Source organism: Canis lupus, chromosome 8 (assembly GCF_048164855.1).
Source record: "Canis lupus baileyi chromosome 8, mCanLup2.hap1, whole genome shotgun sequence".
In the NCBI taxonomy this organism is placed as follows: Eukaryota; Metazoa; Chordata; class Mammalia; order Carnivora; family Canidae; genus Canis; species Canis lupus.
In genome coordinates, this window is record NC_132845.1 from 60741904 (window position 1) to 60760077 (window position 18174).

Genomic DNA, 18174 nt, shown 5'->3' on the forward strand with positions numbered 1-18174 from the left:
AGGTGGTCCTCCAGCATCTAAGCATCCAACTGGGACTTGCCTTAGCAGATATTGCCCTCCTCAGGAATGGGTGACTCCCTGACTAAATTGAATACCCTGTTGGGTATGAGAAGGGGAGATTGCTCCAACCTCTGGGCCCCCAAGGTAGGGGGGCCTGGTTCAGGGTCCCTTTGTGGCTCAAGTTATTCAGAATGGGGCTGCTGGGAACGGTAGCCACTCTGGCACCCCCTTGGGGCTTAATTCAGTAATCAATAGATCACCCTCTTTTTTCCAGTTAGCATCAGGCAAGAGGTTTTTAGTGTTACCGTGCTGTTGAAGTAAAATTTTACATCTTTTCTGAGCCAGCTTATTCAGATACAAAAGCATAAAAGACTAAACATAAAGTATTTCATCCCATTTCCTTCCCTTTTACAAAAATCTAATTGTAAGATGGTATTATAATTTATGAATCCATCAATTGGCCATTCTTCTCCAGAGTCTAATGAATATTGTGGCCAAGCTGTGTTGTAAAAAGTAACTTTTTTTCATAGTTTCATAACTAAATATTACCCAATTTTGAAGAATAGAGCCCAAAGAGCTGCATGCAAGAATTAAATTGTCATTTCCCATTTTCTAACTAGAACATGACCAATTTTATGCAAAATTGGTCCCAAAAGCTGCAGCAACAAACATACCAAATGAAGCCCAGAATACTTCTGTGAGCATTAGTTCCTCCCCTAAAAGTTGGGGCTTCACTGACTGAACCAACTGGCTTTCTAGCCAGACTTTTTCCTATTTATTTATTTATTTATTTATTTATACAGATTTTATTTATTTATTCATGACAGACACACAGAGAGAGGCAGAGACATAAGCAGAGGGAGAAGCAGGCTCCCAGTGGGGAGCCTGATGCGGGACTCAGTCTCAGAACCCCGGGATCACAACCCAAGCTGGAGGCAGATGCTCAACCACTGAGCTATCCAGGCATCCCTCTAGACAAATTTTTCTTAATTAAGCAAGAAACAGAGGCTTAGAAGCCAAACCAAACCTCCCTATTTGGAGGCAAATGAATAGGAGGAAAGAAAGAAGCTCACATGCTATCACACACAAAATACGCACTAAAATATGTCTGTCCAAACCAAAGCTGTTTTCTTCCCACAAGAATTAAATTAAACATGGAAAGTCAGTGGTGCCAAATTGGGATGGTATCCCAGAGATGGTCTCTAGGACAAAAGAGCTTGGGCAGCTGCTTGGACTCATCACCAAACTCCTGTTACTGGGTGGAGAATGGAGCAAAGAGCTCCTTGCTAGCTTGCCAAATTTGTAACCAAATACAAGTCCATATCCCCAACATGCAGCCAGGCCAATCATTGAGACATTGAGTAAGGAAAGGGAGAATCAGGGATATTTAAAGGCAAATAAAGAAGGGGTCTGGTTATAGGGGAGAGGAGCTATACAACTTTAGGATCAGATAAAGGAAGTTAATAAATAGGGGAGGGTTGAAGTCATTTTATTACCTGCACTGTGAGAAGCTTCTACATAGGCTGCCATGTGATCTATGACCAGAAAATGACATCCTTAGCATGATATGAAGATAGAGTTTCAGGCCCTTCTACGTCAAAAGTTCATCTGTTGTGCATTTGCATGTGGCCAAAGAGACATTCAGTGGTCCTGATCAGTTTTGGACAGTTTCTTGATGAGGCCTCAAGACTCTGAAAAACCACTAAATCAACTATTTTATTATCATGATGTCAGGCAAGATTGTTATGTACAGAAACATGGTAGCAGGCTGCATTCAGAGAACAAGAAAAATTGGGTAAAATGTTGCAGTTGCACTTGTTATTCCTGTTAACCCTTCGGTTACTGTTTCTCCTATTTTCTATAAAGGACTAGATAGCAAATATTTCAGCATTGTGGGTCACATGGTACCTGTTACATCTACTCAACTCTGCTTTTGTAGAGTGAAAGCATCCACTGACATTATGCATATGAATGAGCATAGCTATCTTCCAATAAAAATTTATTTATAAAAATTGGTGGTGAGTTGTCATTTGGCAACCCCTATTTTAGAAGATAGAACTAGGACAACAGGGAGTCAAAGAGAAATAGATTGTTTAACAAAAATGTTATAATGAAATGTTAAACGTTAATAAAAATAGAAACGTTAATAAAAATAAAAATAGTTAATAATAAAAATAGAAAGTAGTTTCAACAAACTTCCCCAAAACTTTTTATCCAGATTGAACAATTATCAACATTTTACCACATTTATTTCATCTGAGTTTTTCCCCCTTTGCTTCAGCAGTATTTTAAAACAAACCCAGACATCATGTTTTTGTACTCCTCCTTATTTCACTCTAAAGCTCTAGACAGTGGGTACCTCTTACATTACCTAAATGTATCACATTCAATAAAACGAATGATTCCTTGGTATTTGGAACATAGTCTAATTTCCTCAGTTGTCTCAATTTTTTTTTTTACATCGGGTTTATTTGAATCAATGTCCAAACTAGGTTTACATCTTCCATTTGGTTGGTTGATCTCCTTTGTCTTTCTTAGGCTAGGACTATTCCCAATGGGAGCATATTTTGACTTATGTATGAATTAATGCACTAGGAATGGCAAACTCTGACTGTGTGAGGGGTGAGCACCCTATCATTGAATATGCTACTAGATGTTGTCAACCAAAAGCGATATGTGGACTTTGATTGGATATTCATTTTAAAAATAGCTTTAAAAATAAATAAAAATGAGCTGTAAAATAACATTATTGGAGAAAATCTGAAGAAGACTGAATATGACATGGATGTTAGTTGATATTGAGTTATTGTTAATTTTGTTGGATGTGTTAAGTCTTGTGGCTATGCTAAAAAAAATACCTTGTCCACAAAACTAAAAGGCAACCTATGGAATGGGAGAAGATATTTGCAAATGATTTATCAGATAAAGGGCTAGTATCCAAGATTTATAAAGAATTTATCAAACTCAACACCCAGAAAATAAATAATCCAGTTAAGAAATGGGCAGAATATATGAACAGACATTTTTTAAATAATAAATTTATTTTTTATTGGTGTTCAATTTGCCAACATACAGAACAACACCCAGTGCTCATCTCATAAGTGCCTGTTCAGTGCCGGGCACTGAGGGGGGCACTGAACAGACATTTCTCCAAAGAAGACATACAAATGACCAATAGACATATGAAAATTTCTCAACATCACCTAGAGTCAGGGAAATACAAATCAGAACCACAATGAGATACCACCTCACACCAGTCAGAATGGCTAAAATGAACAACTCAGGAAACAACAGATGTTGGTGAGGATGTGGAAAAAGGGTAACTCTCTTATACTGATGGTGGGTGTGCAAATTGGTATAGCCACTGTGGAGAACAGTATGGAGGTTCCTCAAAAAATTAAAAATAGAATTACCCTACAACCCAGCAATTGCATCACTAGGTATTTATCCAAAGGATACAAACATAGTGATCTGAAGGGGCACCTGCACTCCAATGTTTATAGCAGCAATGTCCACAATAGCCAAAATATGGAAAGATCCCAGATGTCCAGCAACAGATGAATGGATAAAGAATATGTGGTGTATATATACAATGGAATATTAGCCATCAAGAAGAATGAAATCTTGCCTCATGCAATGACATGAATGGAACTAGAGAGTATTATGTTAAGCAAAATAAGTCACAGAAAGACAAATACCATACGATCTCACTCATATATGTACTTTGAGAAACAAAACAGATGAACATACGGGAAGGAAGGAAAAATGAAATAAGATGACAACAGAGAGGGAGGCAAACCATAAGAGACTCTTAACTATAGGGAACAAACTGAGGGGAGGGGAAATGGGTAGAGGGATGAGGTAGTTGGATGATGCGTATTAAAGAGGTCACTTGACGTAATGAACACTGGGTTAGTTATATGCAACTGATGAATCACTAAATTCTACTCCTGAAACTAATAATACAGTATATGTTAACTAAATTGGATTTAAATTTAAAAAATAAAGAAATGCAAAAAACAAAACCCTTATATTTTGGTGGCATACACTGAAGTATTTCTGGATAGAATGATATGATATTCAGAACATGCTTTAAATTTTTCAGAAAAAATAATGGCAAAGAGCTGAATAAAACAAGAGCCGAAAAATGTTGGTAATTATAATTGAGTGATGGGAACGTGCGGGATTGACTTACCTAGTCTCTCTCTCTACTTTTGAGTGTGTTTCAAATTTTCTATAATAAAAAGCTTTTTAAAAAAGAATAATAAATAAAAAGGGGGTAAACTCTAATGAATCTGGCATTTCTATTAGGAAGAAGTTTGACCAGATAGTGTCTAAGGATTTCTTTTTTAAGTGCCTGAGGATTTTTTAAAAAAACATTATTTTAAGGTAGATACCAGGAAACTGTCACTACTTTGTGGAGTCTTTTTGGAACATGAACAAATGCTCACCTGCCTTTTTTTCACCTGCCCTTGCCTAGAGCCAGCTACAGCCACACTCCCCACGCCTGACCTGTGATGGCGTCCCAGCCCAGGGCCAGGGTACTCAGAGCACCCGCTGCAGCATCAACCACCTCATCCTCCGTGAAGGTGCCCAGGTCAGCCTTGCTTCTGTCCACCCCCAGCTCCCCTGCCTTTGCCCTGTCTCACTCCTTGGTGACCTCCCTTATTCCTGCCTCTTCCTCAGATCACCTTCACAGTCACGTTTGACGTCTCTCCCAAGGCCATGCTGGGAGACCGGTTGCTTCTGACAGCTAATGTGAGCAGGTGAGCTGGGAGTATTTAGACCTCCCTGCCCCTAACCTCCTCCTCTGGGGTCCTTGCCAACTAGGCTCCTCCTCTTTCTCCAGTGAAAATAACACTCCCAGGACCAGCAAGAGCACCTTTCAGTTGGAGCTCGTGGTGAAGTATGCCATCTACACCGTGATCAGCAGGTACCATACCACAGTCTCTCTATCATTCTGATGGGGCTTGGAGAGGTTTTCAGTCCCTGCAGCAGTTGAACACCTGGGAAATTCAGGTTTTGTCACCACTCTTTCTATTGGTAGGTGATACTGCTAACACCTACTAATCAAGTATCAAGTGTTTATTGTGGGCTACCTATGATAATAATAATAATTGTGATACTATTATCATTACATCATACATTTAATAGAACTTATGGTTCTCAGAAGACTTTCTTAAAAGCACCAAGATTGTCCTGCGTTTCCTGAGAGATATGAGACATTTCCCTGTCTTGAAGTTTTTACAGCTTTGTTGGGGAGTGAGGTTATCCTGACCCAAGGCGGAATCCCAGTCTCATCAAGGACCTCTCCATAGTTTTGTACCCTGAGGTTATTATGAGTTTCTAAGAGAAGCTAGAAACTCCTTTTAGGGGAGGCCTCAGCTGAATGTTGAAGAGCCCATAGCATTGAACTTAGCCAGCAGTCATTCTCAAAGGAGCCCTTGACCTCCATTGTAAGGAACAGATCTACACCCTGTAGGACTTTTAGGAAAGCTACTCCTTCCTTTCCCAGTCCCCTTTGGGAGGTATAGGGAGAAATTACCTGCTTGCTGCGGAGGCTGAGTGTTAGGGAGAAGCTAGATAAAAGAAAAGACTTTAAAATGCTCCAGGAGGGTACCAGATGACGTGTTTAAAACTCAGGAGTCAGCAATTGCACTGCTGGGGATTTACCCCAAAGATACAGATGCAGTGAAATGGCAGGACACCTGCACCCCAATGTTTATAGCAGCAATGTCCACAATAGCCAAACTGTGGAAGGAGCCTCGGTGTCCATTGACAGATGAATGGATAAAGAAGCTGTGGTCTATATATGCAGTGGGATGTTACTCAGCCATTAGAAACGATGAATACCCACCATTTGCTTCTACATGGATGGAACTGGAGGGTATTATGCTGAGTGAAGTAAGTCAATTGGAGAAGGACAAACATTATATGGTCTCATTCATTGGGGAATATAAAAAATAGTGGAAGGGATTAAAGGGGAAAGGAGAGAAAATGAGTGGGAAATATCAGAGAGGGTGACAACACATGAGAGACTCCTAACTCTGGGGAACGAACAAGGGGTAGTGGAAGGAGAGGTGGGCGCGGGGATGGGGTGACTAGGTGATGGGCACTGAGGGGTGCACTTGACAGGATGAGCACTAGGTGTCTTATGCTATATGTTGGCAAATCGAACTCCAATAAAAAATATACAAAAAAAAATAAAACTCAGGAGTCAAGTTATGTATTTGAGCAGCCACTTTCTTTCTGTAAATACCTTCCTAGTATTTGTTATGTTCTAAGCACAGTGCTGTGGTTGCTTTCTATAAATTCATTTGACATTCAACAAAGATTTATTGTGCCTCTATTATGTATAATCTAATCCAGATGTAACCATCTGCCCTTGTGCAATGTGAACACTCATGCTGTACAACAAGCCCAGGCTTAGTCTGGGTACATTCCCCTGTGCTAGTTCTGCCCTTGTGCCTCATTGGACATCCTCTTCCTGCCTGGTTTCACACTCTAAATCACACCTCCACACCAGGAACTCTCAGTAGCCCAGCCAGGTGCATGCTCTGAGCTTGCTTGTTAGAGTGTGCACTGAGGATCCCTGGGCAGGGGACACTACATCTAGGTTTATGTTGCTCTACAGTTCAGCTGTACTCTACTGAGTGGGTGAGAACATTCAGAGAGGCCTGCAAGATGAGGTTGGGACATTTGGGGGGGGGCCCTCACAGAGGACAGATGAGAATTCAGAGTAGAAGTGGTATAGAATTAGGACTGTGCAGGCAAAGGGCAGGTACTTAAGAAGTGGAGCAAGAAGGGACAGAGGTGAGACCACCCACCTGTGTGAAGGGCTAGGCTGCTCAGAATGCCTCAGGAGGAATTGTTACACTGAGATCCAGCCGACAATCTCCTGTTAGACCTTCCCTCACCTCTAAGCCCCATGCCCAGAAAAGCCAAGAAAATAGGAGAGGAGGGAGGGCCTGTGGGAGGCCAGACAGGGGTAGTGTCCAGTAGACATTTGGAGAGACTTGGGCATCTGCCAAGTCTTTCCAAAACTCTGCTGTGTCTTACATGCACATTTAGTATCCTCTGTGCCCATGAAAGTCTGAAAGGAAAACTAAAGCACAGAGAGGGATGGCCTGGCCCCTGTTCCCCAGTGAGTCAATGGCATAGCTCTGGGTCCATTTCACTGTAGTCCCTGTCCAGTCCTCTGGGAAGTTTCCTCTGTTGGGAGCTTCTGCAAGAAGCTTGCACCCAGCTTGAAGCCCAGCCTTGCTCCACATACTCTCCCATTATCCAGTATCAGCCATAGACTTCTTTGCAGGCCACCTCAAGGCTCCACTCACTACCTATTCTATCATGCTGCTAGCTAGAACCTCTTTAGGAGGCCCCCATGGAACTTCAGATACATCCGTGCCTCATTTTTCCTCAGCCACGAACAGTCCACTAAGTACCTCAACTTCTCAGCCTCAGACCAGGAGAAAAGCAGCCAGGCTCACCATAGATACCAGGTAAGTGATGCTGACTCAAGAAGAGGGGCTGTGGCAGGGGGCTGAGAGCCAGTGATTATGTAGGGAAATGGGATTTGACATGGTCTTTGTCCTCACTGCCGTCTTTGCAGGTCAACAACCTGGGACAGAGGGACCTGCCTATCAGCATCAATTTCTCTGTGCCTGTGGAGCTGAATGGGATGCCTGTGTGGACGAACTTAGAGGTCTTCCACCCCCAGGTACTCCACTGACTGTGTGCAGCCAAGCCCTTTACCTCATGAATCCCTGATGGCCCCATTGAAATGTTTGCTTTCTGTGTCTTCCTAGAACCCATCCATTCAGTGCTCTTTAGAGAGAACAGTGCACACAGAGTCTGACTTCCTGACCCACATTCAGAAGAATTCTGTGGTGGTAAGAAGGGCTCTGGGTCAGTTCCACTTCAAGTCACACATCAGAGGAATTTAATTCAAAAAAATCTGTATTATATTCAGATGCCTATCTGCTGAACAGCCTTCTTGAATTCAAGTGTGGCTGCTCTTCTCATCACTCAGTGATGTCTTCTACCTTTAAAACCATCTTTCTCTAGCCTGATGTTACTTCTCTGTCCCTAGAACTGCTCCATTGCTGACTGCATGAGGTTCCACTGTGATTTCCCCTCCTTTGGCATCCAGGAGGAACTTGACTTCATTCTGAAGGGCAACCTCAGCTTTGGTTGGGTCAGCCAGGTATGTAGGCCCAACAGCAGAGTCTCTCCCCAGGACCAGATGTGTCTGTGCCCACTCTCAAACCAGGACTTTAATTGAACTCTGGACCTTTTCCCAGAGCTACATCCCCAGTTCCGTCCCTCTGTTTTGCAGACATTGCAGAAGAAGGTATTGGTCGTGAGTGTGGCTGAAATCACATTCAACAGATCTGTGTATTCCCAGATTCCAGGACAAGAGGCATTCTTGACAGCTCAGGTAGTGACTATGTGGTAGGCAGCAGCCAGGCTGGTAAGAGGGTTCCTAATGCTAAATCTGTGGTGCTGTGTGGGAGGCTCAGAAGCCTGGAGGGAGAAAGGATGAAGGTCCATCAGCAGGAGAGTTTTCCCAAGCCTTTGAGTGTTTCTGTATCTCACACTTTGGAGAAAGGGAAGGAGGGGAGGGAGTTAAAGGTTGGAGAACCTAAGAAGAGTCTGGGACAGCAAGAATTCTAAAACTTTCTGATGAGATCACCTCCACTCCAGGTGGAGACGGTACTGGAGAAGTATGAGGTCTACAACCCCATCCCCATTATTGTCGGAAGCTCTGTGGGAGGACTGCTGCTGTTGGCTCTCATCACAGCCATCCTGTACAAGGTGAATGTTTTCATCCTGCTTTTGACACCACAGCAATTTGATACCACTATTCTTTCTATAGTGTAAAAAAGAGCTCAACTTGGATATAGGTGCTAAATCTCTGCGTATAAGAGGTCCCCTTCCACCTATGACATCACTGGTCCCCCATTGTCCCCTGCGTCCATGCCTTCTTCTATGTCTAATTCTCCTGCATCCTTTAATTGCTGTCCCTGTTTTTTCCACCCTCTTCTTCCTGTCTTCTATATTCTTGTTTTCCTCAGGACATGTTTCCCTTCACAGCAGATTGTAACATAAAAGCAGTGGCCTGGATTTGGTGTTGATATCACCGCTGATTTTTCCCATGAGTCTAGGCAGTGCCTAGTCCATGCTGAGTGTTGATTTCTCATTCTGAAGGTGATTCCCCCTAGCTCACACATCATTTTAAGGTCTAAATGACACAGTGTGTCTAAAGATTCTAGTGTAGTGCCTGAACATAGTAGGAGTTCTAGAAATGGTGATCCTTCTCCATCCCCAGCCTTCTCTTTTCCTTCTTCTTCTTTTTTTTAAAAAAGATGTTATTTATTTATTTGAGAGAGACAAATAGTGATAGCGACTGAGAGCACAAGCACGGGAAATGGCAGAGGGTGAGGGAGAAGCAGACCCCTCACTGAACAAGGAGCCCCATGCAGGGCTTGATCCCAGGACTCTGAGATCATGACCTGAGCTGAAGGCAGACACTTGACAGACTGAACCACTCAGGGCCCCACTTTTCCTTCTTCCACTGGGCTTCCTAATTCTCTTTTCCTTCCTCCCCACAGGCTGGCTTCTTCAAACGTCAGTATAAGGAAATGATGGCAGAAGCAAACGGACAGATTGCCCCAGAAAATGGGACATCAGATCCTCAAGTTGCCCAATAAGCATCTACCCCCTATTGTCCATTGGACCTGTTATCCTCTGAGAGGTTTCCTGGCCCTCTTACTCCCATCTAAGTCAGGCCTGCAGGGGGAGAAATGTTCCATGTGAGGGAGGCTAGGGTCAGGCTGCTTTCTCTCTCTGGAAGGAAGCAATGTGTTCACACAAAGTGCCTTGCCTGGGAAGGGCCATTTGTCTTGTCAAGGCTGCAACTTGAAACCCCAGAATGAGATCCTCACTATGACCCTTGGTGGACTTAGTTTGGATTTCTAGCTACAAATACATGAATAGGGGCACATGGGTGGCACAGTTGGTTAGGCATCTGACTCTTGGTTTCAGCTGAGGGTCATGGGATTGAGCCCCATGTTGGGCTCTGTGCTGGGCTTGGAATCTGCATGGGATTCTCTCTCCCTCTCTCTCTGTCCCTCCCTGCTTGCCTACTCACTCTCTAAAATAAATAAATAAAATCTTAAAAAAAAAAGAAAGAAATGAACAATAGCCTCAGGCTCTAGACTCGCTTCCTTCACTAGCCACCGATGATCTTTCTAAAATGTAGTACTAAACGAGCCACAATCCTCATCTATTTTTGGTGTTTGCCTATAATTTGTAGGATAACATCTGAACTTTCCAGCTTGATGTTAGGAATCCAGTTCCATTTCCAGAAAGTGGCCTTCAATGCACACACATGTATCTCCCTGTCTCTCTCATTCCTGGTAAAATACTAGCAGTATCAGCTCTTTGTCTCAAGAATCTCAGTCCAGATTTTCCAGACTGAACTGGGAATAAAATGTCTACAGATTGGAATTTGTAAACTTAGATTTCTGCCTTTGTCAGCATTGCTGGTTAGGAGGGATGAATAGAACCCCAGCAGGGGTATTGCCCCAATGTCACTTTGGCTCATCTAGCTCTAGCATCTCTCAGAGATCAAAAGGCCCAAGACACTTCCATTTTTTGAGGTTGCAAATACAGTAAATGAAACATGATTATCAAAAGTGTTTGTTTTAAATGTTTGTATTAACAAATTGCACAAAACCAATGTGTATGTACCTTTAGTGGGGAATATATGAAAGGTCTAATGTTAAGGCCTTTTAGGGATGTGAGTCCTGTACAATGATGCTCATGGTGTCCTAATCATGGTGGATGCTGGCTAGCCCTGAAGCCTGGAGCCATGACTAGAAAGTTAAATGGAGGGGAGGTTAACATCCTTATATTGGGGTAATCTGACTTCTTAATCTACTCACCGGATTCTCAAGCTGTCACTGATGGGAAGCTGATGGGGATGTGGAGGTGGGCAAGAAGAAGGGGCTCAGCTGGAAGGTTACTAGAGTGAACCAGTACACAGGTGTTTCTTACAAATCCTAGGATGTAGTGAAGGTGACATTGTTTGCATATGGTTAGTGATGGAGGGCACTTTGAAGTCCTATATCAGAGATCTGCTGCCCCCAATAAGGTCATTCTTATTATTATGTCACCTATCTTAGCATAAGGCTCAAAGTGATGGTTGGCCCTGAGCTGGGAGTCAACACATAGCAGGGTATTACCTGCCCTGGAGTGATCTCATTTCTGCTGCTACCTTCAAGGTATTTGGGTCATGTGGATGTTCTAATTAGAAGTACAGAAAGGGGAGGCAGTTGATTATGTGATTTTAGGGGAAGCTGGAAAATGACCCTTCAATCCCACCCAAAAGTTTCTCCTCCATTCACCATCATAGGGTTCAAAACCCCCTTGGAGTTTCCAGAAGGACCAAATATGCAATAGCCTTGAGTAGGGCTTCAGATTAGACGTTATGAGAATCTAGGTTTATATTGTTTCTTAAAATGTGTTCCATGAATCACTGGTGGTCTCCTAAATGCTAAGTTTTAGAGAAGAAAACAGCAAGAAAGTTTTAAACCTATATATCTCACACATTTGAAATGGTAACTTTCATAGAAATCCTGCTCCATCCTTAGTGTTGTATTCCTTAAGGTTGTCCATGGACTCCAAGGGCTACAGCAGTGGGCTCTTGTGTAAAATGAAAGCAACAAGTTTATTTTCACTTATTTTTTCCTTTGCATATTATTGCTTGCATTCATTTTATTTGCATTTTTCAGAGTTGCTACTATGTTGTATTACATACCTAAATCACAAAAATGGATCAATGGCTCAAAATGTTTTGATTGAAGCATAAAAATTGCAATTAAAAAGGTAAACTGTTATAAGTTAGAAAAATGTCATCAAAATCAATATTGAATGAGATTCCAGTGCACAATTAGTGTAAGGATGGATAAATGCTGGGATGAGTGAATCTGATCCAAAATAGCAGGTGGGGAATGGGGTGACCAGGTGACGGGCACTGAGGGGGGCACTTGACGGGATGAGCACTGGGTATTATTCTGTAAGTTGGCAAATTGAACTCCAATGAAAAAATACAAAAAGAAAAAATCTGATCCAAAATATAAAATATATCTAGAAAATATCATACCATTGAAATTGGATCTTATTTGGTCAGATATCTGTTTTCTAAGGCTGTCATCCATTATGAAACTTTATCACATAATGGCTTGAAGCTATCAAAGATTTTGTGTCATTTTGAAACACGGCATAATGACCTCTCAGATAAGGCAACAAGAATTTCTTAGAACGACTGTAACATATTGCTTTCCCATCCCAAATAAATTCATTTTATCATTAAATACAGAGAAGACAACAAGACTAGAGTGGCATAAATCAAAGTTACTCTTATAGCAAAAGTATGTGCGAGTCATATAATTTCCAAGAAGCTTATAAAACCATCATTGAGGTTAATGTCTATACTGGAAGGTTGCTTTTGGCTGCGGGTAACAGGGGACAATCAAAATGCATAAAGTCATATAAAAAGCCTTTACACAAGATGTACAGATATAGTCGTTGGTTAATTCAGACTCTGAACAATAACATTAAGATGCAGCCATCTTTGTGATGCTTTTGTCTTAGACTGTCCTCTCATCACTGCAAGATGGCTGCCAAAGCTCTAGGCATTTTATCCTCAGACAATAGTGCCCAAAGGCAAAAAGAGCACTGTGTTGGAGGAGGTCACTGAGAGGACATGACCATTGGTTGACCCGGGCAACTAGAGGCTCCTCACCCCACCCCTGTTCTCGGAATATATACTCTGCCCACCATTCCCATAATGAGAGCCTTTTTCAAGGACACAGCCTTGAGAGAGCTATATATTATTCAGTGTTTCTGGATGGCACGTATGCCTGAACCTAGTTAAGGCTTCTATATAACCTTAAGATTCTGGATGGCAGTTGTAAAGATCTACTTTTCTTGTAGCTGCCTAAGACAAGCTTCATATGTAATTTCCCTTGCTTATTAACCCAGCTACCAACCAGTCTGGAGTGGTCTGCCTTTTTTTATAGTCTCTGGCTTCTGTATGGAGGTCCATTTCAAATTTCACCCTGGGAATTCCTGAGGTTGCAAACCAACAATGTGCTAGTCAGCCAGGAAACTGAAGAAATGGGTTTTAGGAGTTGGGTATGACCTTTATGTGGAGAAGGGTGACCCATATGTAGGATGCTTGTGGACCACTGCATGAATACAGGATGTCCCCTAAATGGTGACCAGTCTGATGCTCTTGTTTGAGGAAATGCACAGAGTGCACTGAAGCAGAAAAGGGAAACACATGGCTGTGTATTGGGATGGCTTCTATTGTGGGCTGGGTATTAGTGCCCAACTAGAGGCTGAAACTTGCATTATAAGTTGGGAAGAACAACTGAGGTTAGAGAAAGATGGACAGATGCCCACTACTCTGCTGGCCTCAGGGGCTGACAGACAAGGTGGGAGAATAGGATAATTAGTTGGAGATCCTAGCATGCTACTTTGCAAAGCTAGGAAAGGACAAGCTGGTATGCTCATGACAAATCCTGATCGGGATGCTAAGAGGTGGAATATCCGAGAAAGTGAGGAATGTGAGGAGCACAATGTTGTGGTGGTTGACAGTGAAATGATGAAACACTTTATGCTGTTTGACCCTTAATATGAGGGAAAGCAAAAACACAACAACAGCAATACCAGCCATTGGGGGAGCCTCCAGTTCAGAAAACATTCAAAATATACTCCCTCTGAGCTTATTGATATAGCTTCCAAGACCAGCAAAAGGCCAGGGACAGTATCCTAGCATGGCTAGTGTGGCTATGGGATATGGTGGGTGATGACATTTCTCTGACATTTCTACCTGAGCAGGTAGGAGGAAGAGAAAATGAGCAACATCAACACACACCCAGCCCTTCAGCAGTTCTTGCCTGATATACACGGGGTTAGAATTATTCATGCCCTTATAAATTGGATTATTCTAGCCTGCAGGGAGACATGGCTCAATGAAGGGGATGTCCCTCAGCATGCAGGACCCTATAAATCTATAGGTCTATGGAGGAGTTACAACAAAATCTTAGGGAGTTAGGAATGAGACAGGCTGTTTAGGCCTCTGTCTTTGAAAGCCCTAATTGTGTGACATTCACTGCAGGAATAAAAGCCAAGCTAGTCAGTCCACCCTAAGCACCTAGTATGGGACACTGATATCCATGCTGAGCCTCATCATAAGACAAGATATTTTGACAATGTTGGGCAATCTATTGCTGATCTGGGGGAAACTCACAAGCTCTGGCAACCGGTACAGACTATGGCAAAGATCTAAGACAGAGAGGGAACTTAAAAAAACAGAAAAACTGTTCCAGTATAACCACAAACCTCTGATAAAAATAACCCAGAAGCAATCGTGGCTTGGCCTCACTGCAGCTAGACTCCACCTGAAAAGAAAGACTGGCTACCTCATACTGTACCTTAAAACCTGAACACCAGTTCAGACCAGCCCCACGTGCTGCTACCACCCTTGATGCCCCACCTGCTCCAGTAGAGGCCTCAGGAATACTATCCTATTTAGGGTGAGTCCCTCCTATTCTCTAGGTATAGATGCAGATCAAGACCCCCTGCAGGTAAGAGCCATTGGAAGCAATTGGAGATCTCATGTTGAGTTTACAATAGTTCCCCAGAAATAAACAAAAAATGATGGCTCTACTCTACTCAAGTTGAATGTTAAAAAAGATTTTTTTAAAAGATTCATTCATTTGGGGAATATAAATAATAGTGAAAGGGAATAGAAGGGAAGGGAAAAGAAATGGGTAGGAAATATCAGAAAGGGAGACAGAACATGAAGACTCCTAACTCTGGGAAATGAACTAGGGGTGGTGGAAGGGGAGGAGGGTGGGGAGTGGGGGTGAATGGGTGATGGGCCCTGAGGGGGACACTTGACGGGATGAGCACTGGGTGTTATTCTGTATGTTGGCAAATTGAACACCAATAAAAAATAAATTTATTATTTAAAAAAATAAATAAATAAAAAGATTTTGTATATTCATGAGAGAGAGAGAGAGAGAGAGAGAGAGAGAGAGAAAGGCAGAGACATAGGCAGAGGGAGAAGCAGGCTCCCTATGAGGAGTCTGATGCAGAACTTGATCCCAGGACCCTGGGATTATGACCTGAGCTAAAGGCAGATGCTCAACCACTGAACCACCAAAGTTCCCCAAGTTGAATGTATTTTGATACATGATAACCTTCAGGAGTTTTCTGTCCCCTCCCCTCAGCACTATTGATGGATACAGAGGACAGATCATCATAGTGGAAGGTCTCTTTGACTACAAATTGGACATTTTCACCCTCAAAAATATGAGGTTTTAAAGTCTCTTCAGTATCAGAAAGCATATTGGACATTAATATCTCATAAAGTCAAAGTGTGCAAACCTCTATCAATGAATTCTGCCTCAGGATTAGAATTATTAAACCAATGCTGACAGTAAACACCAATTGGGAGCCAGTGAGTTTATTTCTTCCTTAAAGGATAACCATTGATGAGTTCTGGGAAGATGGTGGCATATGAGGATCCTAAACTTACTTCATCCCATGGACACACCTAGATAATAGTCACTTCAAGGCAATCAAACCAGAAAATGACCCAAAGACTGGAAGAACAGACTTTCCACAGTTAATCATAGAGAGAAAGCTATATCAAAGAGCATGGGAGGGGTGGAGACAGGGTCAGAGAACAAATTCCCAGTGAGACCAATTACAAATGGGAGGGATGTCACAAACACAGTAAAGAGAGAAGCAGACCATATACCAGGCATCTCAGGCACAGGGGACTTTCACTGGGAAGACAAGTCCCCACAACATTTGGCTTTGAAAACCAGTGGGGCTCAAGTTTGTAAGTTTCTTTCTTTCTTTCTTTCTTTCTTTCTTTCTTTCTTTCTTTCTTTCTTTCTTTCTTCTTTCTTCTTTCTTTCTTTTTGAAACAACCAGTGGGGCTTACTTCTGAGTACTTTAAAATCAGTGGATTTGGCTCTGGAGATCAGAGGGAAATAAGAACCAGAATGCCAGTCCTTAAAGAGACAATGTAACAACTCCACTGATATACAGTGTAGAAGCAGAAGTTTGAAAAGTACCTGGGGATACACGAAGGAGATTTATTTCCTAATCTCTGAATGTGTGCTGGAGGAGCAGGGATCTTTAGTAGACTTCTCCAAGAACAAAAAAGCTGCTGGTTACCATTTTTCTGCCTGCCTCTGAAGCCTAAATAGGCAGACACATGTGGGAATGAGCACAGACACTCTCCATTTACCTTGACAATACCATATGCCCTGCCCCCACATTCTTCTTTGGATCTGTCTCATTCAACCCACCCCAGTTGACAGGAGGTCCTTCAAAGTGGCTCCTGCTATGTCTCATTCCGCAATCAGTCATGTCAGGAACTGGTGGCCACTCTGAAGTGTCTCCTGGCTTGGGAAGAAGGAAAGATACCCACCTGCACCATTTCAACTGTAGCCCTAGCAGCTGAACATTGGAACTGGCAGTCCAGAGAGAGTGCCCTGATGATCAGTGCATCTGCAATATCAGCAGATGGACTGGTGGAAGGCATCTGATCTGACTACTAACCTTGTCTACCAATGAAAACCTCCAAGAGGGTAAGACAGGGAAAGAGCCCTACAGTTCAGGTCACTGCAGCCCCAGCAAATGGATTGTGGACAGGCATCTGATCTGACTGCTGATACTACCCAACTAAGTCTATGGCAACCCTAGACTAACTCTTTAATAGCACAGGGACCAAACTCAGTCCACAGCAGGCAAAGTGGGCCATTGCAGCCAAGTGGACTGAGGCATATGAGGCTCATCCACAACACTAGGAACACACAATCCACATAAGAGATACCTCTGAAGCTTGTGGATTTAATGAACAGGGCACCACAGGATCTCTTCTTCATAAGGTCACTACATTTAAGATCAGAAGATATAGCTGACTTTTTTTAAAAAAAAGATTTATTTATTTATTTATGATAGACAGGGGGAGAGGGGGGAGAGAGAGAGAGAGAGAGAGAGAGGAGAGAGAGAGAGAGAGAGAGAGAGAGAGAGGAGGAGGGAGAAGCAGGCCCCATGCCGGGAACCTGAGTGGAACTCCATCCCGGGACTCCAGAATAGTGCCCTGGGCCAAAGGCAGGTGCTAAACCGCTGAGCCACCCAGGGACCCCTAACTGACTTTTCTAATGCATAGATAACAAACACAGAGAGTTAGACAAAATGAAGAGACAGAGGAATATGTCCCAAATGAAAGAACAAGATAAAACCACAGCAAAGGAGCTAAATGAAATGAAGGTAATCAATATATCCGAAAAAGAATTTAAAGTAATGGTCATAAAAATACTCACTGGAGAATATCAGTGAAGCCATTGATAGAGATAGAAAATATGAAAAAGAACTAATTAGAAATGAAGAAGTCAATAACTGAAACCAAACGTACACACTAGAGGGTTGAGAGACTGAGGTGTTAGAGTAGTAGGAGGCTTGCCTTCACCCCTCCAACACAGCTAGATAAATATTAAATCATTCTGAATACCAAGGAAATTGATCTGAGGATTAACAGAACAGACTGCACAAGTAGAGGGAGACTGGAGGCCACATTGTGGAAGGTAGGAGGTGCAGAGACATGGTTTTTGGGAGAAATGGATTGTAGGTACTGTGAAGGGGTTGGGTCTAGGTTGCAAAGAGAGATGAGAGAGACATAGATGGAGATAGAGATAGAGATAGATAGATAGATAGATAGATAGATAGATAGATAGATATCCCCAGAGGGGATTGCACAAGGAAAACACTTCCCCAAACCACTGACTAGAAAACTAGAGGGGCTGATTTTTGTGAATTTTTTTGACTAGTAGCACTCAAAGACTGGTTTAGAGGTTCATGGAGTGTCTGCTGTAGAGCACTGAGAACACTGCAATGTTCCTGTGGAAAAAAGATGCAAGTAAACCCAGCGGGAAGGCAGTACAATCTGAGGATGTCCTGAGATGCACTGGGAGAGAGAGTTCCCCTTTCTTGCAGCACATGTGAGAGAAATGGCATTGCTTTTTCAGGGACAAAGGAGATGGCAGGTGTCATTACCTTCTCCCAGCATAGTGTCTCCCAGTA

At 42.6% G+C, this 18174-nt stretch overlaps 1 protein-coding gene across 1 annotated transcript in view; it reads left to right on the plus strand.

The window, feature by feature from the left end:
* Positions 1–10210, plus strand: part of ITGAX (integrin subunit alpha X) — a 28292-nt gene extending 18082 nt beyond the window's left edge. Inside the window, exons 21-30 of the mRNA XM_072836602.1 lie at positions 4481–4597; positions 4687–4766; positions 4850–4933; positions 7421–7499; positions 7610–7717; positions 7806–7889; positions 8090–8203; positions 8336–8437; positions 8704–8814; positions 9612–10210. Of these exons, the coding sequence (XP_072692703.1) occupies positions 4481–4597; positions 4687–4766; positions 4850–4933; positions 7421–7499; positions 7610–7717; positions 7806–7889; positions 8090–8203; positions 8336–8437; positions 8704–8814; positions 9612–9710 (978 nt within the window). The 3' untranslated portion in view covers positions 9711–10210. The remainder of the gene's footprint in view (positions 1–4480; positions 4598–4686; positions 4767–4849; positions 4934–7420; positions 7500–7609; positions 7718–7805; positions 7890–8089; positions 8204–8335; positions 8438–8703; positions 8815–9611) is intronic.
* Positions 10211–18174: the final 7964 nt, after the last annotated feature.